Source organism: Ambystoma mexicanum, chromosome 6p (assembly GCF_040938575.1).
Source record: "Ambystoma mexicanum isolate Mex_15411 chromosome 6p, UKY_AmexF1_1, whole genome shotgun sequence".
NCBI classification, from domain to species: Eukaryota; Metazoa; Chordata; class Amphibia; order Caudata; family Ambystomatidae; genus Ambystoma; species Ambystoma mexicanum.
In genome coordinates, this window is record NC_090935.1 from 479565816 (window position 1) to 479591700 (window position 25885).

The 25885-nt window shown below is 47.1% G+C and overlaps 1 protein-coding gene across 1 annotated transcript in view; it reads right to left on the minus strand.

Annotated features, from left to right (window-relative positions):
- Positions 1-25885, minus strand: part of DHX29 (DExH-box helicase 29) — a 1426484-nt gene that overhangs the window by 241011 nt on the left and 1159588 nt on the right. The window contains exon 21 of the mRNA XM_069627279.1: positions 6912-7136. Coding sequence (XP_069483380.1) covers positions 6912-7136 — 225 coding nt within the window. The remainder of the gene's footprint in view (positions 1-6911; positions 7137-25885) is intronic.

A 25885-nucleotide genomic window follows, 5' to 3' on the forward strand; every position in this document is an offset into this window, starting at 1 on the left:
ATCTCCACTTTTCACCATATGAGTTGATTTCTCTGATGCCAAGGTTTGCGGGTGATGGATCCAATCATCCAGTGGACCAGTGGGTTCCGTTGATCTGTGCTCTTCACCTTGAAGCTTATTTATTGTCTTTTTATTTGTTTTTGGCTTACTTGGGCTCTTTAATTTTGGGTGCGGGATATTACCTCCCACCCCCTGAGTCTTTGCCTGGATTTTCACCGGTTGTTTGACCATACTGGCTGCTGGAATGATCCGTCGGAATTTTCTCGGCGGTGTGTCCGGGACATTCATAATAGATATTTCGGCACATAACGCTTCTAGCATCCCGCTCTCCGGATCCGCGACCACAACAACCTGGTCTGAGGGGGCGTCTGAATGTTTGGGAGATGAGGTGGATAATTCTAGTAAGGAGGGTAACTGCTTGGTCCCAGTTGCCTGTGTCAATGCCTTCTTGCTCTTTAATAGGAGGAGAATTTCTGCCATTTCCTCCTTCACTGTTTGTTGCTCCATTGCCATTTGTGAACATAGTTAAAATAAAGCGTCCAGCTTGGACTCCAGACCATCTATTCCTCTAGACCAGCTTGGGGGGAGGAGGGGTGCTTCATTTATATAATCCTCTCCCCCATTTGGTTTTTCTTCACAAGCCATGCTGGCTTCTTCATAATCTGATTCATCGGTGGCAGTTTCCGCAGACGTCATAAATTGTTCCAAGTCTGGCGTGGCCAATAGATTTGATGACAATAGGTTCTTAGATGCTTGATCTCCTGGCATCAAAGAATTCCTTCTAGCCTCTTTGCATAATTTCAGCAATGAGCCGCTTTTATCAATAGAGATCAAGGAGTCTGGGTCATTCTCTCCAATACTGGGCAGGGCCCGCTCCTGCAGTTTTATCTGCTCTTCTTTAGGGCCAAAAAAGGATTTTATATCCTTTTGCATGATTGGGGGAGGCAGAGTTATTGGGCATATTGAATTTTTTCCCTTCTGGGTTTCCACTGTGCCCACTTTGCTGGTAGTCGGGCTTCTCCTCCTTTTCCCTCGGGTCTTCATTGTGGCAAAATGCTCACTGGCTTAAATCCAATTAGGAACAGTGGGTAGCCCAGTACAAGCCCAGTGCAGGCCAGGCCCCACACTACTCCACGTGTGGAGTGTTGCTCTATTTATTTAAGCCTTTAATTGACTTGAGAACCTTTCACACCCCCCAAATACAAAAAGGTTGGGGGGATTAGAGTATGGAAAAAGGAAAGAGAGAGGAATGGGAAAGGAGAGAAAGGTATAGAGGAAAATACGGGGGTGAGAAGGAGAGGGATAGAGTGAGAAGGCTGCAGATACTGTACTCGCTCAGTTGTCAGTAGGTAGTGGATATATATAACCACCACCCTGGCAACCTGGGATTACCCCACTCAGTCAGCCCGTTTTGCCTCTCAGTCACCCCTCGCCACCATCCGCTCCTCCGCTGCCACTCACCCCGCACCGCCGCACTTCTACTACTCAGCTCTCCTCCACAGGTGCAGCGTGCTTGGGGGGGGGGGAAGGAGCGGGGGGGGAGCGGGTGGCCTGTGGACTGTCTCTGTGAGCCTGTCGGCAGCAACACTCACCGGGTCGGTCCTACACAGACTGAGACCGGCCCGCAAAACGAGTCCCGCGGTCCCGCAGGTCAACGGGAAGCCGCCACCGATGAGGCGGGTGGAACAGGGCCTCGTTGGCAGCCGACGGCAGCCGTCAGCAACCTGGACCAGTCGTCGTCGACCCAGCCAACTGGGCTCACCCGGAGCGTTGCACACCTCGTACACGTCTCGTACGCGTCTCGAGTCTCACACGGCGGCACTCAGCCTGGTCCGGACTAGAGAACAGGACTGCAACAGTTCAGACTCAAGCCACACCTCCAATCTCCAACCTCCAATCAAGGAAGTAAGAGGCCGCCTCCGAGACTCCGCTGCACCAATCAATGGACATTGATGTGAGGTAGGTGAGTGAGTAATGGGAACTGTTTCCTGAACCGTAGGTTTTTGTTTTCCAGAGAGCTGAGGTCAGTCTGGAATAAACCAGATGCAAGAATATTTACATTATTGCAGTCTAAAAATATCAAAAAAATACCTATTTGTGGAGAAACTGTTTAGTGAGGTGCTTTCTGGTCCATCTTTCTCCCTCTATTTCACAGTCGGGAAAGTGCACTGGTCTTTGGTTCAAAGCTCTCGGGCCATTATTGCACAAATCATTAATTATAGGGATAGGGACCTTGCTCTCAAAAGCGCCTGAGATAAGGTTGAGGTAAAGCTAAGGATTGACTAAATAGTCCAAATAGATCTTCCACAGAAGTAAACAAAATCACGTAGTGCTAAGTGCAATATGCTATGTAGATACAGCAAACTATTGCTTTTGACATAATACATCCTATACTTTCTCTCATCCTGAAGCTTGTTGACGTTATTAATTCTAATATATATGTATGTATCACAATCCTTCAAGAAGATCTTTAGCTTGCAGTTCTTCTCCCAGTATCTGGAGAGTTGAAGATACTTATGACTGAATAATGCGGTTTGCTGCAGAGCCCTGATCTCACTTCATAGCAGCATTCTTTTATGATTAGTATATTATTCTCTTTGGGGTTGTTGACCTAATATAGTGTTATTCTGTCTGCAAATGTTCTATGCAAATGCACTGGTTGTCCAATTGAAGGTATACCGGTTTCGTAACCAGGTCTTTGAGGGGGGGGGGGTGTACTGTAAGGTATCCAGTCACTCAACAGTGGCAATGGCCCATCTTAACTAGAAACAACATTTTGTGATTCACCCTGACATATCCATGTTCTTATATTAAACATTTTCTTTGGGTTACTCTTGCACTGCATTAATGGGGAAATGTGACAAAGTCAGTGAACTGTCCACGTCCCAAGAGCACTAGAGGAGTCTGAGAACCAGGCAAGCAGACTTCTGAAGGCTCTTGGGGAATTGCTGAGAGCTAAATGGTGTAGACAGTGCTTGGATTCGTAAACCCTTCTTTCCAGGTCACACCCCCTTCACAGCTTAACTAAATAGAGATTCCTCTGTTAATAAAGAAAGTGAGGATTATTTTCCCTTGCATAGGTCAAGGATGAGAGATCGGATGCAGAGTAGGGTCAACCAAGGTCACCTAATAACCAGACCTTGTTAGAAGGGCATGATCAACCAAGTTCTTATATAAAAGCATATGCTACTGACTTATAGTTGTTGAAGATGGTGGCTGCAGAACACCAAGAGAGAAGGAGGAAGCCGGAAGTGGCATGAAAGAACTGAAGGGAAAGACAGAGCTGAAGGGGAGGTGCCGGGAGAGCAGGTGGCCAAAGTAAGTTGAACAGGGCCTGAGAAAGGAGACATTGAGCCCCCCAGAGAAAAAAGAGGGGGGGCAGAGAGAGAAAAAAGAGGGGGGCCCTGGGAGAGAAAATAATGGGGGCCCCTGAGACAGAAAAAGGGGGTTCCCCTGAAGAGAGAGAATAAGGGGGTCTTCCCCAGAGAGAGAAAAAGGGGCTCCCCCCTAGAGAGAATAAGGGGGGCCCCCCTTGTTAGGGAGAATTCTCGATTTAGGCTGAATTTCCTAACCTAGTGAGTCCCCCAGCAGCTTTGCTGGATTTCTGGAGTTTGTTTTTTTCTCCTGCCAAGAGTGAGACTCTTTTTCTCCCACTCTTGGACATGATTTATGGTGTTCCTTTGACTGTTATTATGTTTTATGGGATATGGGGTCCTTTACTCCATAGGGTTGCATGTGTTTTTACTATGTGTGTTACACAGCACCCTCCGTGCCGTAACACAGGGGTGTCATAGTGACACCCCACCATAGACTCCATACCCTGGGACTGACTACTGTCTCCCAGGGCATGTAAGTCACCATTGGCTTTACTAGTCCCAAATTATTAACAGAAACCAGTACAAACCATCATATTGTGGACATACTGGTCGTGGCAATTCAATTGCCCTGGGGTCTGTTAGTCGAGGGGGCACGTCTCCGTCCCCCCTGATCGAGTTTTGGCTGGTGGCAGTGGATACTACTTTTTATATTCGACCGTGAATATTTCCCTATGGGATTTTCCCATTGTTCGAGGCTACCAACTTTAATTATTTAATTCTCATAGCCTCGAACATACCGCTGGTTTATTTATTTAATATTAATTCGCCGGTTGGTATTCTTTGCCAGGACTCTATTCTAAAATGGCGTTTGTGTTCTCTTCTGTGACTCCAACCCAAGTCGAGCCCTTTGTTCCACTTTTTGGCAGGCTTCTCCACAGAAGCCTCCAAAAGTGGTGCCGCTCTGTCTGGGTACCACAGGGGCTGTGGGAGGGGTTTAGGCACCCTGGACTGAGTTACCTTGGTAACTCAAGTCGCACTCTTGTTTGATTGGCCCAAGTGGTGAGCCGGCCGGCTCACCACTTAGCATGTTTGATTGACAGCTAGGCTGAGTGAATGGGGGTTTTCTGCATAAAAGCAGGGCTTTTGTGACGGGAACTTTAGAAGTCACCACAGGACCTGAGAATCCGACGAGGGAGAAGCTGAGCCGACCTACCACGACAACACCACCGGTGGAGCCCTGCGGAACCGACTCACCACTTCCCGACGACAGAGAAGATCTCCCGGCTGGAGAGGCTTCTTCCCCTGACTGGTGGGCACAATCAGTTTACCTTCTTTCTTCGCACCCCAGGCCGGTTTGTGGTCGAACTGCCCGTGCCAAGCACCCCGGCGGCCGGATAGCCACTCACCACCGAACCGCGAATCAACGGACCGCTCCTTGTACCTGAGAAACTCTGCGGCTGGTTTCTTCCCTGGCAGTGCAACAGACTCCTGTCTTCCTCCCCGACGAGATCCTCTCTTCCCCCGGACGAAGCACCGACTTGCATCCGCTGCCAGGAACAACTGCCCCCGCGGGAGTGTTCTCACCACTTTAAGGTACCGTGTCCGCCAGGCCTCCCTTTCTAAAGATTGCTATAAGGTAATAATAACCCCTTAATCTTCTGGACTGGGCTGGCCGCCTTGACCCTCTAACTGGTCCCTTTCTTTGATCCAACTCCTTTTTGAACCGTTACAAGACTTTTGTGCACTGCAACCGTGTGACCTTGGACACATTTTGTTTTGATCCTTTTAAGCGGATCCGGCCTACTGACTCTGAATTCATGGTGTTACTTTGCCTTCCTCTCTTGTTGTGTTCGTGAAAACGTGTTGGGATCTGTTTTCAATTTATTCTCTGTTTTTCTCTCCCTTTTTAAAAAAAACGAATTATTAGAGTGCCATCTACGTTAAGCGCTCACCGCTGTCTGAAAATAAGTGGGGCTTGACTTAAGACTTGTCTAATATTCTTTTAAGGGAGTGTATATCTTTTAGTGACCGTGTCTTTGAATTGCTTACTATTAGTGCCTGTGTGTTTTTCTAGATGTGGTTTTAAATAAATAATTATGTCTCTTTTGCACCAAGCCCTGGTCAGTGTTTACTTGTTCTATTGTGTTCTCTTGACCTATTGTGAATACTCTGTATACTGCCTAACTCTTCTTGAGGGAAGTCTGACTGCTCAGCCACAGCTACCAAGTGGATCTGTGTGGTACAGACTGCTACCAAGTGGGTTTACTGCCAAACACCTGTAGTCCTAAATCTTTTACAGTGGTCCCAGAGGGAACTGCACAGGTTTCTGCCTAACACCCCTAGAGGGAGAAAAAGGCCGCCCCTGTTAGAGAGAGATAAAGGGGTGCCCCCAAAGAGATAAAGGGGGGGCCCCCAGAGAAAAAGAAAAAGGGGGGCCCCAGAGAAAGAGAAATAGGCCCCCCAGAGAGAAAGTGGCTCCCCAGAAAGAAAAAGGCCCCCAGAGAGAAAAAGGCCCCCAGAAAGAAAAAGGCCCCCCAGAGAGAAAAATTGTACCCCACAGAGAAAGGAGTGAAAGAGGCCCACGAGAGGGGAAGGAGCGAAAGAGGCCCACGAGAGGGGAAGGAGCGAAAGAGGCCCACGAGAGGGGAAGGAGCGAAAGAGGCCCACGAGAGAGGAAGGAGCAGAAGAGGCCCACGAGAGAGGAAGGAGCAGAAGAGGCCCACGAGAGGGGAAGGAGCGGAAGAGGCCCACGAGAGGGGAAGGAGCGGAAGAGGCCCACGAGAGGGGAAGGAGCGGAAGAGGCCCACGATAGGGGAAGGAGCGGAAGAGGCCCACGATAGGGGAAGGAGCGGAAGAGGCCCACGAGAGGGGAAGGAGCGGAAGAGGCCCACAAGAGGGGTAGGAGCGGAAGAGGCCCACAAGAGGGGTAGGAGCGGAAGAGGCCCACAAGAGGGGTAGGAGCGGAAGAGGCCCATAAGAGGGGTAGGAGCGGAAGAGGCCCACAAGAGGGGTAGGAGCGGAAGAGGCCCACAAGAGGGGTAGGAGTGGAAGAGGCCCACAAGAGGGGAAGGAGAAGGGACCTGAGAGAGAGGAAGTAGCGCAAGGAGCCGGAGAGAGGAAGGAGTGCAAAGCGAGAAAAAATAAATCACAGTTCCGACAAGGTAAATTAAATTGAAGCTAATGATGTTAAGTTTTTGACAAAATGGGTTGTAACAATTGCATAATAACCTGCCAAATGCATGCTATTATGGCACCTCTACGCCCACTCCTTTTGAACCCTTTGGTTTTGGCTCCCATCCAGCACACCGTTTGGCTGCATAACCTCATTTTCCAAATTTAAAACATATATTCATGTCCTAAGGGAAAAACAGGACCACTTTTATTTTAGGACGTGCACAGCTCCATTAAATTTGTATCTCTGCCATATAGTAAAGCCCAAACAGGTCCCAGTAGGAATTTAAAGTAATCTTAAAAGGATAGTTGGTATGCAGGTTTGTATTACGTCTGGCAATAATATTAATTATTAGAAACATGTTCTATCTTTAAACACGAATGAAAAGAACACCAAGGATGACATGGCATGGTTTCACTTACCACTGGGTCCAAGCAACCAAAAATGGCTCCAAATATCAACATTTTACCAATCTTGACATTGACTGGCAAGGCTGCAAGATGCTGTCCCAACGGCGTTAGCTTGGGCTCGATGAGTTCACAGGCTCCAATCCTCCGTAGGAGGCTCATAGCATTACTGATGACCAGCAGTTGAGGAGGATCCAATGCTCTTGACAGGAAATCCTCGGGAGACCCAAGATCACATTTCTATGAAGTACAAGTATAGTTTACATTTAACAAAAAATAGAGTTAAAATGTATGAAGATATAACACTCACTAATATTGTTGGTGTGTCTGCCATCCAATGTTGTGTAATGCATTTACTATTTAGTTTATTGCCTCAATTACCTCATTTTATTTCTGAATTATTTCCAATCGCAGTGTGCATTTTCAAAAAAAGAAAATAAATAGTAAGCAATCTTGAAAGGATACACAACGTCTTACAGTAATACAACTTTTGGCTTACTTACAGGCTTTTAAGACAACATAGCCTCCTTCTTAAGGAAGTTCTCCTACTGCCAGAAGAGGAGACTGGTGGTGGGGTGAAAGAATGCAAACCAGAAATGTGTCAGCCTAATAAAGCGTTCATTTATCAAATGGTTGTCTTTTTAAAGAAACAAATAGCACTTTGTGTCTGGGCAACACAGTGTTTTCCTACTTTTATTTCACATTAGATATTTTTTCGATGAAGGTCACGGTCTACTAAGGCAAAACTGGGGTCATACAAGCATGCATTAAAGTTACTCACTCTAGTGACTAGATTAATCATAGTCCTTAATCCCCTTTCATCCATCCCTGTGAGCGTCCCCCAACATGGGAACGGTACTGGAACCTTTGGCAGTGAAAAATTGAGCTTCCCCTTTAAATTTAGTCCAGCTTGCGGGGGCACAGCCATGGGAAGCCCACAATGCCCTGGCCTCCGGCACCTCACCTGTGTCCCCTTTTTAACACATCGGATGGTTTAATACCTGGCTAGACTGAATACTTAAACCCTGGCATACAAGCAGGGTAAGGTGGATGGGACGTATGGAGGAAAGGGGTCTAAGGACTAGGAGTACTCTAGTCACTACAATGAGTAACTTTAATTACACACACATCCTGTCCCCTTTCCTCCATCCTTGTGGGTGATTCCACTGAACAAGACAATAGGGTGGAGCTGTGACAACCTACCTCATATCCAAGACAAAGCAAAAAGGTTCTTCAGAACCGCCTGACCGAACTCTGCATCTCGCCTGGAGCTGGTATTCAGGGAATAATGCTTACAGAACGCAGACGGAGTGACCCAAGTAGCTGCCCTTGCTGACATCCCAGGAAGCATGTCCCTGAAACGTAACGGCTGCGACCTTAGCTCTGACTGCATGGGCACGAATACCCTCAGAAACCGACTTGCCCATGGTTGTATACTCCTCTGAGATGGCCTGGACCATGCACCGGGCGATCAAAGCTTTGGAAGCCAGGGTGCCGGGAGGTGTGCCCCGAACAACGCCTCAAACTTCATGAAAGATTTTGTCTGAGAGGGGTAGAACTTAAGGACCCTCTTGAGGTCCAAGGACTGCAAAGCCCTTTCGTCTTCCGACTTCAGGTTTGGGAAGACCATCGGCAGATAGATTTCCTGAGGGCAAGAAATTTGGATGAGTGCGCAAGATGACCATGTCACTGTGAAACGTAGTGAAAGGCTTGCATCATGACGGAGCCTGCAGCTCGCTGACTCGGCGCGCTAAAGTGAGCGCCACCAGCAACATTGTCTTTACTGTCACTAGCCTGATGTCCACTGAGGTCATCGGCTCAAAGGGAGTGTGCTGCAAGGCTGTTGAGGTCCCAGCCCAGATGAGGCCTGTGGACCGGAGAAAAAAGCCTGGATAACCCCTTGAGATGGGCCTTAACCACCGGGTTGGCTGCTGAAAACACATGCCCTGGGGAATTCTTGTAGACCCCAATGGCCGCCAGATAGGTGCGGCAGGTGTCGACCTGAAAGCCAGAACAAAGCAGATGTGTGGAGAAAGCCAGGACGTCATTCAGGGAAGAGGCAAGGGGGTCAAGTTCCCCTGTTGCGCGCCCAGTGGCAAAATCCTGTCCATTTGCTCTTGTACTGAGCCTGCATAGAGGGCCTCTTGAATGATTTCCCAGTTGACCTCTGAGAACTGAGCATGGTGGATTTTTAGCTGTTCAGGAACAAGGCTGCTAAGGCCAGCCTAGCGGGGTCCGGATGCTCCCCGGCCCGCCCTGCTGTGTCAGGAAGCCCTGCAGGGGATCGGAAGGTGGATTGGTCCCTGAGAGCACAACTGCAGTAGATCCGAGAACCAAGCCCTCGACCGCCAGTGCAGGGTGATCAGGATGAGGCTGCAGCCCACCGATGTCTGGAAATTACAGCGGGCCCGCTGGAGCAACAGTAGAGGAGGAAACACATAGCACATGCGGCCATGCCAGCAGAGCTGGCACATGTCCCCCAGAGACCCCTCACCCCAGCACGCCCAAGAGGCAAACCAGGGGCACTTGGAATTCAGAGGAGATGCAAATGAGTCCAGATCTGGAAACCCCCATCTCTGGAACAGGGGTAACAATGAGTTGATGCATAACTCCCACTTGTAGGAGTTGAACCCCAAGCAGCTGAACCGGTCTGCTTCCGATTTGCTGCCCCCCGGGAGGTGAACCAATGAAATCCAAATCCCTTCCGTAAGGTCCCATTCCAAGATCGCCACTGCCTCCATGCACAGGAAGGGAGAACAGGTGCCACCCTGCTTGTTTGGGTAAAACATTGTGGTGGAATTGTCAGTCCTGATCAGGAGTGCAGTGTCCCTGATGAAGGGCAGAAAAGCCTTGAGCGCCCAGTCCACCACTCAGAGTTCGAGCAGATTGATATGCAGAAGGGTCTCCACCCTGGACCATTTGCCTTGAATGGGGTAGCCCTCCAGAGTGGCCCCCCAACCCTAAAGCGAGGAATCCGTCACCACCATAGTTGGCTCCAGCCGAGTAAATGGGACTCCCACTGCCGTCTATAAACCACCAGCAAAGATCCGGGAGGAGAAGCAGGGTTTTTGGGATTCTGTTCGACTGAGACCCAGTCTCCTGGTCCCAATTGGCCACCAGGTGGAGCTGGAGGCGTGTCATCTTGTGGCGAGCGGGTTGCACTGTGAGCACACACAATGCCATCAGCCCCAGGAGGTGCTGGAAGCACCATGCTGAGGTGATCGAGTTGGCCAGAAAGTGCCCCATCGCCTTGCGGAGGGAAATGAGCCTCTTGAGCGTGGCGAACACCTGCTGGACTGCTGTGCGCGGGGCACTCCAAGGAAGAGCAGATCCTGGGCGGGAGATAGGTGCACCTTCCGTCCAATAAGGGAAAAGCCCACCTGGTGAAGAACGTCTGCCAGCCGCTGGCAGGAATACACCGCCCCCTCCGTCAAGCTGGCCCTGATCAGCCAGTCGTCTAGGTAAGGGTATAGGTGGTGGCCTTCCAGGCGGAGGAGCCCAGCCACTACATTCATCAGCTTTGTGAACACACAAGGAGTCGAATTCAGGGCGAAAGGCAGCACCTTGTACTGGAAGTGGTATGACCTAAGTGTGAACCGCAGAAATTTCTGATGCGGCTGGTAGATGGGGACATGAAGGTACGCATCCTTGAGGTCCAAGGAACACATCCAGTCCCCTCCGCACAGAGACTCTGATATGTGCATGGGAGTAATCATCTTGAAGTGTTCCAGTGGTAAAGACAGGATAAGATATGACAGGTCCAGAACTACCCTACGGCCAGCCTGGTTGTTCTTAGGTAACGCAAGTAGAAGCGGGAGCACCTATTTGACTGAGGAACTTGTTCCACCGCCTGCATCTCCAAAAGAGAAAGGATCTCCCTTAAAAGGGCTAGGGACCCTATCTGATGTAGACGAGGGAGGATGGTAGAGAAAAAGGAAGAGGAAGACTGAAGCCTGTGGAGACTATAGAAAGGATCCAAGGACTCTTGAAATAACACTTGCAGCTGTCCTGGAAGAGAGGCAGTCAGCCCCCTACAGGTGAGCTGTGTTCCCTGACCATGACATCACTGTTTCTTGGCGTCTGAGGTGGGAGCGGAGAAGGGGGAGCAAGAAAAAAAACACACAGTCCTCTGCTGTTTACTCCTGTGGTCACTGTGCGACCTGTCCAGCATTTGTGCACCGCGGTCCTGAAACCCCTTGAAGCCGGTGAAAGTGTGGGATTTGAAGTCAGTCCTGCCCTGAGACTGAGAGAAGGACTTCTGCCCAGGCTTAGTCAGGATGGCCAAATACTTGGCGGTTTGTGTAGAGGTAGTCTTCTTTTTTTAACTCGTCATCGGTGGACGAATGAAAAAGCTCTGTGCTCTCAAAGGGAAGATCCAGGATCCGCTCTTGCACATCCAATGAAAATTTTGTGGCATGCATCCACGCAATCCGGCTCATCTCAACCCTCAGGCCAAGGACTCAGCTGGCTGTGTCAATGTGGGAGACCGAAGACACCATGAGGTCCTGCGCAATCGCACAGGCATCAGCGAGGCATGGCCTTAAAGGAGGCTTGCCTCTCCAGAGGGAGCTCAGGAAGAAACTCCCTGAGCTTGCGCCACAGCTTCTTGTTTGCCGCGGCCGGACAGACAACCGGAGGTGGCTCCCATGGAGGAAGACATCTAAGACGATGGTTTAGAATAAAGCGAGGCTGCAGCCACCACTGAAGAGTGAGGCTGGGGGTGCCGAAGCCAGGAGGATTGTCTCTCCCATCCATCAGCCTGAACTGTTGTCTAATTTCTTGCTCATCTGGGCGTTGGGCCCTGGGCCTCTCCCAGACTTTTCTCGCCACCTGCAGGACATCCTTCTGGAGCGGAATGCCTGACCGGCTCGTAGTGTGCTTGGCCAAAACCTCTGCTAGCATTTCCGACTCCTGGAGGTCTTCTCTGGCTGGGGGACCCCCAAGAACTCCACAAGGCCCTTAAGGCGATCATGAAAGGCCTTTACAGATGCTAAGGGTTCCTTGTCCTGGGTGTCATCATCGCTGTCATCTTCGCCCCCCACCCTTTCTCCCCATACAGAGGGGAGTCCGGGTTCTGGGACACAAAAGACAGTGTGGTCCCCCCCTTGTCTCTGACCCGAACATAGATTCAATGGCAGAGGGGGAAGCTTTGGTGGTAAGGGAGGAGGGGTCTGAGGTAGAGGCCTAGGAGGCACAACCTGCGGGATCACCTCCTTGACTATATCCTTGAGGAGCCCAGTCATCTGCGGGGAACACATGAGGAGGAGGAAGCGCTCGAATAAGCAGTCTTCAAAAGCCGCTAGATCTTGAGGGGGCTGGTCCTCAGCGGCACTGGGCCTCCATTCCTCATCGAAGCACTGAAGCGTGTAGCCATAAGGCTGTGATGGGTAGATGTATCCCTGCAGAGACCAACCATCTATACCATAAAGTCTGCCGCTGCTTCCTCATCGAAGCACTGAAGCGTGTAGCCATAAGGCTGTGATGGGTAGATGTATCCCTGCAGAGACCAACCATCTATACCATAAAGTCTGCCGCTGCTTCCTGAGGAAAGGGATATCTGGAAACGTCTTGCATGGCCCACTCAATGGGTGAAGGACTGGGTAGGCCCTGATCCGAATCCAAGATGGCCACCAGTCTAGCAGGCTCTGCTGTGTGCTTATCTGCCATCTTGTGGCCTTGCGCCATGCCCTGGACGGGAGGGTGCAAAGGCTCTGTGCCACGTGCTGGCTCAGTCAAGGAAAAACACGCCTTGGCCCTCAAATCTGAAACAGAAGCGTCAACCTCGGAGATAGCTCTGGTAGGCCATGAGCCCTCAGCCTGCTTGCCAGTAGTCGAATCGCCCTGACTCACAACCTCTGAAGTGGCTCTGGTAGGCTGTGTGCCCTCAGCAACAGAGCTGGTAGTCGTGCTGGATGGTACTAAGGACTGACTCTTGGAGGTCAAACACGATGATCCTTTGCCCCCTGGGTCCGACGAGGAGGACAAACTTGTTTGCCCCTCTATGGACCGGCCAGTAGAGCTCCTAAGCCCCTCGGCTTGGGAGCCGGTAGCCTTAACGACTTCAGGTCTGCCAACAGGTCTGCTAACGGATCATCCAGAAGAGCCCCCGACCCCTTGGCTTGGGAGTCAGTAGCTTTAGCGGCCTCGGGTCTGCCAGAACCAGAATCCAAGTTACCCTTGCCTGTGGAAACCCCTGGAAAGGAGTCTCTGTGATGAAGAGCCGTACTAAACAAAGGGCCTACCTTGTCTTGGCGTCGGGTCCTGCAGACAAACTCTTTAAGATGTCCTGAAGAAGAAACATAGAAAATCTCCCTCCAACATGACAAACGATTCTTCAATGCCCAGTGACCGAGAGTGCTGTAAGCCGATACACATGACCCAGCGGTGGTCGGGCCCCAGGCACTCAAGACAGAGTACATGGGGATCCGAGTCCGGGAACAAGCGTTCGCAGGATACACATCTCATGACTCCTGCCGCCGACATTCACAGAGAGGAGGCGAGGCAACGAAGGGAGGTAAAGAAGATTGAAAAATAAAACAAAACGGGGAGCAAGCGAAAAGTAAAAAAGTCTTGGTGCCTAGCTGCCAGGTCCGACACCGTGCATGCAGAAAAATTGACCAAGGTGAGGCGTCCGAGGGCAGGGCCTTGGGGGGCGTTCCCACACCCAGGGCCACCCTGGACTAAATCTAAAGGGGAAGCTCAATTTTTCGCTGCCACATGTTCCGGTACCATTCCCATGTTGGGGGACACCCATAAGGATGGAGGAAATGGGACAGGGCATATGAGTAATATATGTTATTAACTGTGTAACAATGACTTTATTTTGACAATTTGTCAAAGGTCACTACAGCCCATGTAATAACATGAAACAATATGTTATCACAGCCACTCCTATTCAAAATGAATACAATGCAAGGTAATAAAGTAATGACAAGCCATCATAAAACAATATTGGTATACTTTTGCTGTAATTGTTAGAGCATTCTTTAAAAGAACATTGTAAAGACGAATATGTTGCTCTGTCTAGAATTAATTTAGGAAACAATACTAGATGATATTGCCTAAAATTACGGGGTATCAAGTTATTCACTTGGTGTGGCCAGGAATGGGAATAAAGGAGTATTAGGACACACCTAGAAGATAGTTTAAGAAAAATGGGCCACAATTTACTTGATGTATATGCGCCTTACAAATGCACAATAAAATAAAAAAAATGAAATATCATTTGCAAAGAGTTACTGTTTGCATCTTATGCGGAAATTAGAATTGTGACACAATGTATAATAGCTTCTCATTCCCCAAAGTAGCTCTGACCCACTGGGTGATTCCGATACCCAGGAGCTGTGATTAAGTTTCCTTTCACAACTTTTTCATTTCAAGCCTTGGTTAAGAGTCCTAAATGACTGAACACAAACAATTAAGTGGAAGTTGGGAGATATTAAATCAAAAGACAAAAACGTCCTTTTGATTTGCAAGATGGCCTGTCCCCCTGTCCCCCTTTATGGACCTTTAAAAGCTCAGAAGCCATCTAGCTGATGAACTATTGACCTGTACAGTACGAGGACCCCAAATTGTGGAGCCTACGTCTGATCCATGCACATCCCTATTGCCCCATTGTCCAGCAAGACTGATGTAAGAGTGGACAGAAGGTATTTGCTGCTGGCAGAGGAGGGTGAACCATGGTTGGATGATGAGAATATCTATGCATGACTAGCACACTTAGCAAGGATGGGTGAATACTTCCTAGTAGATTACAAAGAGGCAAGACTACATGGAAGACAGAAGCATGTTAAGAACTCCGATTCAAAGACTGAATCTTGGTTTGGGGAATTCTAGGAAAGTTATTCTTCCCCCTGTGACAGAATGGCAGCCTTTTGGGTTACATACAAAATGCCCATGTGACCTTTCAGAGGATGGGAAACTATGCCATGCCTTTCTTGAAAAGGCTTCAGCATTGCCTGTTGAGATGATATTACAGTATTTAGACACACATGTGAACAGATGCAGCTGGAAATTCAGAATGCTGGGCTTGACTATCTGGTCATCCAAGTGCCAGATAACGCAGTGCACTGTGACTTACCTAGGACACCAACCAAGTGGCAGTAAGGAACAGGCTCTCCAGACAAAAGTGCAGGTGGTCTGATAGTAGGTCGTTCCTACTACTCAGAACTATGGGAGGACATACCTTGGCCTCACCAGGTACTACTGTACTTTCATCAAGGGGTATGAGGCCAGTCCCCGTCCCTTGAATGACCTTGCATCCAATAAGATGTCAAAGTAACCTGGACTGCTGCCTGCCAAGCAGCTTTTCAGAACTTAAAAGACGGTTTTTGCAGAGCCACAATTCTAGAGATCCCAGATTATGGATACAAATTAATAATTTAGACAGATGGCAGAAAATTTGTAATTGGTCCGTATTAGCAAAGCTAAACTCTGACGAAGTAGAACAGACCGTCGCCTACATTTCCAGGTGGTCGACGAAAAGAGAATGAAACTGGGCCACAACAGAGAAAGAAACCTTTGTTGTGGTGTGGGCTGTAAGCAACTTAAAACCATACTTTTTTTTGTCTCACATTGTCCAGACTGACCACAGGCCTCTCAGGTGGTTAAAAACTATGCAAGGGGAAGATCTAAAGCTTTTGCATTGGACCATATCTCCAAAGGGATTTCATAGGGACGTACAGCATACATCTGGCTCTCAACACTCCATTGCAGATGGCCAGAGTATGTACTTTCACCTTGAGGATGAGCACTGTCTACTGACACCAGCAGCAGCAATGCGATTTGGCAACATGACAGCTGCAGAATAAGAAGTTGGGAGGGATTGTGCTCTCTGGAGATCCAGAAGGCCGGCTGCAGTAAAGACAGAAGGTGGCTAGAGAGGGAGTGGTTAAAAGCATGGATAATACGTCATTGAAAGTGTGTACGGGCCAGCAATATTTTTAATTCAGGTGTTTTTGGAAATAGAGGATTTTTTCATTGAAGTATGATGTGATTTGATTGCAGAGTTCTTCAGTTGGTTTGGTGGAGACTTGACAGGCAGTAGGGTTTTGGAATTCTTGAACATTTCCTTTGGTTTTGTTGTGACAAATATCCATTGGGAGTAGTGTGCGTTATTGGTTTTGCGGACTTTGGAACTGTAGAGATAGTCGCCGATGATGGATTCATTTGCTTGTTTGCAGGCTGTTTTTCCTCCAGATGTTCTTATATTTAAGATTTTCCTTTTTCTGAAAGTTTAATTTGGGGATGAATCATTTTGCCAGCTTTTTCTCCTATGGGTTTTTAAAAGGTTTCTTCTGAACAATGGAGTCCAAGGAGGAGATGATCCAGTTATGGATGTTGTGGAGTTTCGCATCTGGCGTAGTTGTTGGTCAGTCTGTACTGTCATTTCTTTGCTTACAGTTTTCCTATTACAGTGTCCATTTGTGAAGCCTCTTCGAACCATTGTGAAGAATTCCCTCTAAATCAGATTTCACTGGAACCGTGTTGGGATAAAGACTGCCCAAAGTCTCCAGCCACTGCAGTGAAGTTAAGGATTTCCAAGGAGCATGCAAACTTCCCACTAATCATTTCAGGGGAACATTTGAAGCGACCAGCTGTTGGACAGGTCCCGTCTGCTGCTTGAACACTAATACCCAGTTTTCTGCCTCCTGAAGTGGCAACCCTGCAAGTGTTTCTGGAAACGTTTCGGGCTGGGAAGTCTAGAAGAAGGGCATACCCTTTCTCATAACCCTAGAAGGGGGTCTCACAGAGGCCCAGGATGAAAAAGACATTGCCTCTGACTCTCCCTGCATCTTTGAATTGCTGTGAGCTGGTTAAAACGTGTATGCCATCAAAACAACTGGACCAACTCAATCAGAAACTCGAGCCATCGGAAAACGCCCAAAAGTCTATCTCAATGCTTCTGTGCTGCTGAAACAAGCAGTGTTTCTGCCCCTGGCCTATTTCTATGGGCCACAGTGATATTTAAGACCCCAATCTGTTCCATAAAAAGGCATTTACTTGAAGCAAAGATCATTTGCCAGCGGGCCCCGGGTATTCACTATCCAGCATGGCAGTTTCTTCAAAATGTTTCATATTTGTATAGAACCTTGATTGAAGATTTATGATTTTGGTAGCTATGGTACAATCGTTTTTTTTTGGCTTCCTTGCAGGTTCGTAACGAGTGCTGGGCGAAATTACTGCAGGTGAAACTAATTTGGCGAAATTCACCACCTGGGCAAATTGTTTCCCTGTTCTGCCACAAATACTGGCAGTTTGGTTTTTCGAGCGAAAATGTTGCCTTTTCCTGAAAATGCGTTTTTTAGCCACGAAACAAAACACAAAAACGAAATTTCATTAAAAACTAAGTTATAATGGGCGAAAACCTACATATTTCGTTTTTTGGGAACGTTTTGGTTGCTACTAATGAATGACTGTACTGTTTTTAGTGTTGATACTTTTTAGAGACATGTGATCCATCTCTTAATTTGGTGTATTGATTGTTATTGAATGGAAAATTGTGAAAGGTTTCAATTTGTAAACTATAACACAAATTTACAAAAATACAAAAAAATAAATTATGAAAAAATGTAATTGTGGGTGGGGAAAAGGACCAAAATGGCCAATTCCGTTCCGCAAGTGAAATTGGCAGAAAATGAACAATTTTGTGCACCCCTACTTGTAAACCTCTTGAAGATTGTAGTTTTCCTTCAGCCAATGCTACCTTAAAGTGGCAGAGCAGGTCAACCATCTATGGTGTGCCGGTGTCACCTTTAGGATTTAGATAACTGCTGGTTTAGTCAGTTTGGTGTTGGGTAGCAGTTTAGAAACCACTACTCATCCCTGCACTCCTGCAGATCAGGAGTCATTTTGTCACACCCAAGTTAAGACATGAGGGACCCGGAGTGAATCTATCCTTAGGATATTGTTCTTTGGCAACAATTAAACAAAACACTATTTTGTTGTAGAAGGATCCCTTGCACTCCATCTTTATCCCAGACCAATCCTGGAAGAATGAATAAAACTTGTTTGGACTAGACATATAGCTTGTTTGTGTTCTGTTGATCCCTCCCCACAGTCAGAAATGTATTGAAATTATATTGTTCCAGTAACTGTTTGACCCGGTTAAGGCCCTTTTTGTAGTTAAGAATTTACCCTGCAGTGGTAAATTTCAGTGAGCAGCCTCAGAGAAGGCTAGAGGACACCACTGTTAGGAAATACTATTTTGGATGCTTTCCTGCCATACACTTCTATTGGACACCCTAAAGTGAAGTGCGGTTAGGATACTTTGTATCCGTATAATCTTTTCTCTAACGGCTTTTTGGTTACATGTACAACGTGCCTAGGATGGGCAGCGGTTATTTTCCTACTGAGTTTTATACTTTTTATGCATGCAATTTTCAATTTACTACAGATGGCTACCAAGAGTTGAAAGCAAATCTAAGCTGACTTATCATTCTTTAGTCTTCTTCCTGCCTTTGCGGGTCTGGAAATTGCTATATATGGGTAGTCCTTTCCCAGGTGAAGAGGCAGTTTGCTTGTGAGCCTGGATGTGCGGGCTGGGATTCTCTGGTCCCAGTACACGTCCTGGTTTCGGAGGGTCAGGGTCCACTTGTTTGGAAGAAGCTTTCATAGACCAGACTTGTCTAAAGACCTCCTCAAGTGTGACAGAGTATAGGGAGGAGAGAAGAAGGGGATTGGTGAGGGCGGCTGGGTCGGCCCAGTAGATGATGGTGCACAATTGGGTGCAGAGGAGAGAGAAGAGAGTATGTCCTGTGTTTTGGTGGAGAAGTGTGCAACCAGGGCCGAGCAAAGGGCCTGGGTGGGTGCAGTACAGGAAGAGGCTGCAGTAGGATTGGCCAGTTCCTTACAGACTTTGAAAAGTTTGGCTGTATTGTTGGATGCTGCAGAGATGCAGACTTGAATATGGACTCTTTCTTGGACCAGATGTAGAGTCTATATTGCCTTTGCAGAAGACAGCAGGCCAGCTTGTCAGAGGGTGCACCTGAAGATCCCCATTTCGTTTAAGGTCAGCAAGTTCAGAGTTGTACCAATCTTGCTTCCATAGTTTACAAACATGCAGCTGTTTGCAAGGACATAAATGTGGGTCTACTGGTTAAATGGTCAGAAATATTGGGTTCAGAGATGAGTGAAAGTAGATGGGTCAATTTATGCAGGAACATTAAATTAACGTCACTAAATTTAGGAGAACAAGTTAGGCAGAATAAAATATTAAACAGTCTACTGGACACCGCAGAAAATGTATGAAAGGGGATTGACTCAGAAATGTGATGGCGATGTGGGTTCATTTGAACATGATTTGGAATGCAGTGGGTTCAGGGAATTTTGTAAAGGGGCCACAACAACTATGAACAATGTACTGTTGCTTGATGTTGATTATGATTTTTCAACAATTGTACTGGGAGAAGAGGAACAGGTTGCAGATTTGTCTTACCCACAGAGATGTTTTTAGGGCGTCTTTATCTGCATGGAAAATTGTTTGCGTAACTGGAAAAGTGATTGTGTGCCTCCAATGTCAACATGGTTGGAGAATGTCTCTTGTGGAAAATATGTTAATGCACAAAGAAAAGAAAGGCAACCTTTACGTGGGAATTTGGGAAAGATTTCTGGATTTATAAACAATCTGCTTTGGTGAAGGATCAGTGTTATATATGTGTTGAAACTATTGAGGACCAAATTTGTGAAGCAAACCTGAGAAGGGTGGTTCTGAGAATTATTTTTTATTTATGTTTTAAACTTGGTTGTATTATTTTCAATTGTTTGGTTGGTACACAATAACAATGTAAATTAAAAAAAAAGAAAGATGGCTTAGACCAGTATATTGGGCCCAGGTTTGTGGCAGCCAGGAGCTGGTAAAATATTGCGAGGCCCTAGAGCATGTTGGAGCAGGATTTGCTGGTTAGTGCATATCAAAAAGTGGCTTGCACTACCAGGGCTATCTGCCTACTGGTATAACCCTCGATCCATGGAGGAATATATGAAGGGTAGAGTAAAGGTAGCTTTTCAGAGATATAAACAGACTAGGGCAACAATAATTGCTACAGCCCTAGCATCTGGGCCTAGCTACTTCGAATTGAAGCAGGCCCAGGTGTTTGAAAACTATCTGAATGTATTTGAACAAGCTTATGCACGTGCCCTGTTTATGAGGCTGCGGTTGGGCTACCTCCCACTTCGAGACTATTCTAGTAGGTGGGATGGCAAGCGGAGTGTCCTGACTGCCTTCTGTGTAGTAAGGGGGCAGAAACCTTTGCCCACTTCTTGTTATTTTGTGCCAAATTCAAGGAGCTTAGAAACAGGTATTTGAAACCCTTGTTTCGGTTATCTTTCATTTCCACAAGGGAAGCGTTGCAACTTTCCATACAGACCACAGATTTGAACGTGGTCTATTTTGTTTCTAAGTTTATCCACAGGGCATGGTTGAAGAGAACTAATGTATTGCACCAGAATGGCATGCCAATTGCTTTAAAACAATAAGATCTGTCCCTAATAGTTGTAATTGCGAGTTAAGTATCTAACGAGATTGAAAGTGATTCCGGAGTGCTCTGCCTAGAAATTTATTTGAATAACTGGCCTGTGGTTTGGTGACTGAACTGACTGTAAAAACTGTGTGTGTGTGTGATTGGCAAGTGAAGATTGATTCTTTTTATGTACCTATGTACAACAATGATTTTATGCTATTATTGATAAATTGATAAGTGCCGAATAAAGGTTTACAACAACAACAAATGGGCAATCTCACTTTGGCAGACCAATCTGCTACTTTGCATTTCGTATTCACAGTCCTTAAGAATGGATTCACTTTCTCTTGCAGCTTATCGGCGCTCGCGGAAAGTTCATCCCTCGGATAATGTTGCAATCATTTCAATTAAACAGAGACCAGGCTTTCTTTGCTTCCCTCAACTCACCGGTCGTGTTAAGATGCTTTCTGTCTTTCGTACCTTTGATGTAGAAGTCAAGGTTGTTACAACTGCTGCTTCTGAACCTCCGTAACTCTGCCGTTCACCCGGGAGGGTGGCTGCTGACCTTGTAGCACTCGGAAAACACTTTCTCCCTTCCAGCTGGGCTGTTGTGAGCAATCGACACAGCCTTTCGGAAATAATCTCTCGCCGGGGGGGTCTCTGCCTTCCTGCCCCTTCGGTTCAACTCCTTGGTTTGTCGCTCTCCTTCGCCTGGTTCACCATCGCCCTAGAAGAACTGCTCTTTCTCGTGCACTGCTTTGCTCAAAGTGTGTCTCAGTGTGCCACTTTTTAACCATAAGGGAGAGTTCATAGGTATTAGTTGTGCGTGATTAAAGTCAAGTGCTTGACCCTGCCTGATCTCGTTAGAGGGACATGTCCAGTGTATTGCATGGGTGGTAATCCTTTCAGCCTTAGATCTCCTCTTCCTTGGCTCAGTGTTTGTGTAGAAAAGGGGGGGGGGGGGAGATGTGGGAAGTTAGAATATCCCATAAAATAGGATTGGATAGAGGTTTTGGGAAAGGTGGAATACTGCATCTCGCGATCTGGTGTCTCTCCCCCACTCACTGAGGACCCACACCCAGGTGATCCTCCCGCACTTGTCCACCCCCAGGGTCTGGATCCAAAGGCGATGGCTGTGCCCTAGCCACCCGAGTAAGGGATCCGCAGTGTCAGGGCAGTAAAACACCCTCTGGTTTTTCACAAAACCTACACTGAAGAAATTCCCAATGCTATCCCGAACAACCAAAACGTTCTTCCTTCTTCGCAGTGGAGAGAGCCTACAGATCACTGGCCCGCTGACACCCATCATAGACAGAATCCTCAACTTTAGGACAGAGACTCTGTCCTGCGGGCAGCTAGGGATAAAGGTGTTTTCAGGCTCCGATCAAATAGGAATCATTTATATCCTGACTTTTGCATTGTGGTGTAACAGGAGAATAAGACCTTGGGGTGAAGAAGTTAGTTACTGAGGTAAAGATCCATAAACTACTCCATGCTGTACCCAGCGAAACTTAGATTTGAGTTTCAAAACAAGACATTCTTTTACATGTTGTCTGAGGAGGCAGTGTCATTGAGTCCAATATTCCAGCTCCATCAATATAGACGGGTCGGCACCTGTGACATTGAGGATACACTGTGAGCCGGGGGATGTTACCCTTGTAATTACTATGTAGAAACACAGTGCCAACACAATTGAGGTTACACTGGTATTTAGGGTCGGTTTGTGTCAATACTTGTTCGATAACCATATTCTTTGGGTCTAGGGAATTGACCTGCCACGTGGTTGAGGAGATGCAGTCTACTCCAAGCAGAGTTGCATTTTTGTATGGTTAATAGGGTGGCAAATTTACACTACCAGGTTCAACAGGGGAGTAATGGTAGCAGGATTTCAGGGGTAAAATATATACTCTCCTACTGGAATGAGGGTTGAGCGGGTGTTCAGTTCAGACAGCACTTATAGGGATTGTTACTTTATGCATGTTAATAAATTGTTAGGGAGAATTCTCTTATAAGGCTCATTTCCCAAACATAGTGAGTCCCCCAGCAGCTTTGCTGAATTTTTGGGGTTTATTTTTTTCTCCTGCTAAGAGTGAGACTCTTTTCCTCCCACTCTTAGGCATGATTTGAGGTATGTCTTTGACTCTTTGTGTGCTTATGGGCTATGGGGTTTTCCTTTTACTCCATAGGGTATCATCTGTTTTGTGTATGTGTTACACAGCACCCTCAGTGCAGTAACACAGGGGTGTCATAGTGGCCCCCAAACAGACTCCATACCCTGGGACTAAGTACTGTCACCCAGGGCATGTAAAGTCACCATTGATTTTACTAGTCCTAAATTGTGAACAGAACCAGTACAAACCATCATATTGTCGAAGTACTGGAAGGGATTAACACGATTGCCCCTGGGTCTGTTTTCAAGGGGGTACTATCCAGTCCCCCTTTGTCGAGTTTCTGGCTGGTGGCAGTGGTTACCACGCAAAATATTCCACCGGAATATTCTCTATAGGATTTTCCCATCGATTTTAAACGCAGCACTTTTTGGTGCAATGTTAAGGATACCACTGTTTTATTTATTTAATATTAAATCCACGGTTGGGTCTTTTTGCCAGAACTCTTTTCTAAAATGGCGTTCGTGTCCGTCTCTGTAACTCTGACCAAGGTCGAGCCCTTCGTTCCACTTTTTGGCGGGCTTCTCCACAGAAGCCCTCCAAATGGTGCCATTCTGTCTGGGTTCCACAGGATGAGTGGGGAGGGGAATTGGCACCCTGGACTGCGTTGCCTTAGCAACTCAAGTCGCACTCTCTCTGATTGGGCCAGTGGTGAGCCGCCCGGCTCACCACTTAGCATGTTTGAGTGACAGCTAGGCTGTTGAATGGGGGGTTTTCTGCATAAAAGCAGGGCCTTTGGGACTGGAACTTCAGAAGTCGCCACAGGACCCAAGAATCCGAAGAGGGAAGAAGCTGAGCCATCTGCAACGACGACACCACCACCAGTGATGCCCTGCTGCAACTACCTCACCACTTTCACAACGACAAGAGAAGATCTTCTGCTGGACGAGTCTTCTTCCTCTGAGCTGGTGGGACCAACCAGTTCACCCCTTTCGCCTTCAAAAGATGTCTCTTGTTAAAATCGCCCGTGCCAAGCACCCCGTCGGCCGGATAGCCAAGCTTCACCACTTTGACCGCGAATAAACAGAACGCACCTTTTATCGACGAACTCTGCGGCTGGTTTCATCCCTGTGCAGTGCAACGACTCCACGGTTCCTCCTCGACGAGATCCTCTCTTCCCCTGGTCGAAACAACGAACTGCAACCACTTCCAGGAACAACCGCCACAGCTGGAGCTTCCTCTCTCTTTAAGGTATTGTGTCCTGCCTGGCCTCCCTTTCTTCGGTTTGCCCAAGGTGACCCTTAAATCCTTGGCTTGCCAACTGGGTTGGCCCCAGACATTCTAACTTTACCTTCTTGAACCACCCCAACCTCTTTTGAACATTCTGCAAAGACTTTTAGTGGATTTTAAACCGTGTGATCCTGGGCACATTTTGCCTTGCTCCCTTTAAAGTGGGCCTGGCCTATGACTTTGGCTCTACAGTATATACTGCCTTTAGTCCCCCTTGCTGAGGACTCCTAAAAGTGTTGGGACCTGTTTTATTTCTATGCTCTGCCTTTTTCTCTCCCTTTAACTGGACTATTGGAGTGCCATCAGGTTATGCGCTCATATCTGTTTAACTCTGACTTGTCTGATAGTTATCAAGGGAGGTGTGTATACTTTACCTGACTGTGTTTTAACTTGCTTTTGATTTAGAGTGCTAGCATATTGCTTAAAGTGTGTTTTAAATAAATAATTATATACTTTTTATACAAAGCTCTGGCCAGTGTTTGTTTGCTCTACTGTGTTTTTAGCCCTATTGTGTATACTCTATATACTGCCCTACTCTTCTTGAGAGAGGTCTGACTGCTCAGCCACAGCTACCAGGTAAATCTGGGTGGTGCAGACGGCTACCAATTGGGTTTACTGCTTACTCCTGTAGTCTTAATCTTTTTGCAGTGTTCCCCAAGGGAACTGCACAGGATTCTGCCTAACACTGGTGTACAGCGCTTGGATATGTATTGAGAATACATTTTAGAGTGCTTCTGATACTATAGTGCAACTAACCACAAAACTTAGCACTGTAAAAGCTATTCTTTAACAAGTCAACTATGGACAGTTACAGCCAGGAGTCCCTTTCTGCAAAAACTGCTGATTGTTTAAGAGTTCTTTGTAGACATAACGATCCTCCAGTAGAAGGCAAGAAAACTGAATTTATAGAAGGATTGTTAGAGAATCAAAGTCTGGGTAGTGGTTCAGAGGAGCCTACCTCCCCAGCAAATGGAAACCACAGTCATGAGGATGATATGAATCAAAGTAATGATAGTATTGTTGTGGAATTGGAAGAGGAAACAAATGTAACTGTTCCCCCTGGCCCTCTGCCTGCTCTAGCACCTCAGCCTGTGTCTACTGGACCTTTGTCAGGTCTCAAACTAAGTCCTGCATTTATTGAACTAGAAATAATGAGGCTTGAATTAGAGTTCAAAAGAATTAGTGCCCAATCTGAACAAAAGCACCAAGAACTAAGGCTCAGAGAAACGGAGCTCAAGCATGAGCTACAGATGAAGAAATTGTCTGTAGAAAATACTTCTCTCCCCGGATCCTCTAGGAGTTCCAGTCCCAAAAGACCCCAGATGCCTAAAGAGATTGTGGGTATGTATGAACTTAGGTTGGATGTGTTGGATTGGTTGGCTATGTTTGAATATAATCATGGGCTCCAGGACATCACAGGGAATCAGTTGCTTCCTTGGTTGTTCTCTAGGCTCCCATCTGTTGCATCTGATGTGGTAATGGAGTTGGGGGAGGTGGATAGGATGGACTATGAATGTGTGAAGCTAGCTTTCAAAGCTAGATTTGGGAAGACCCCTTCCCAGTACCTTAAGAGGTTTAGGACGCTCAAAAAGCATGATGATACCCCTTGGGCTACCTGGGTGAGTGAAAGTTTGAAAAACTTAGAGGGATGGATTAAGCGTTACAGAGTGAACACTTATGAGGGAAATGAGAAATCTTGTTATGCTGGAGTCAATTTATGATGTCTGCTCTCCTGAGCTCAGACAGCACTTGGCTGATTCAAAGGCAATAGATTCCAAGACGCTAGCTAAGGCTGCTGACTTGTGGGTTGCCAACAGGGCTACTCACAAGGATTCTGGGGTAACTCAGAAAAAGGATGCCTAAAAAGCCCCCATTCCAGAAAGCATTTGGAACATGCTATGTTTGTAAGGCTACTGACCATGTGAAATGGGATCCCAGATGGAAGGGTAAACCTTCAGGGGTCCACACTGTCTCCCTAGCCTTCGTTCCAGTGGAGGAAGTACCAATGACAAGTGGAAACTTTCTACTACTGGCTGATGATCCCATTGGCGTCTCAGCCAGTGTTTCTTTAGTGTCCCTGGGGTTGTGGGAACAACAGCATTTAGATGTATATAATTCTATCCCAGATCAT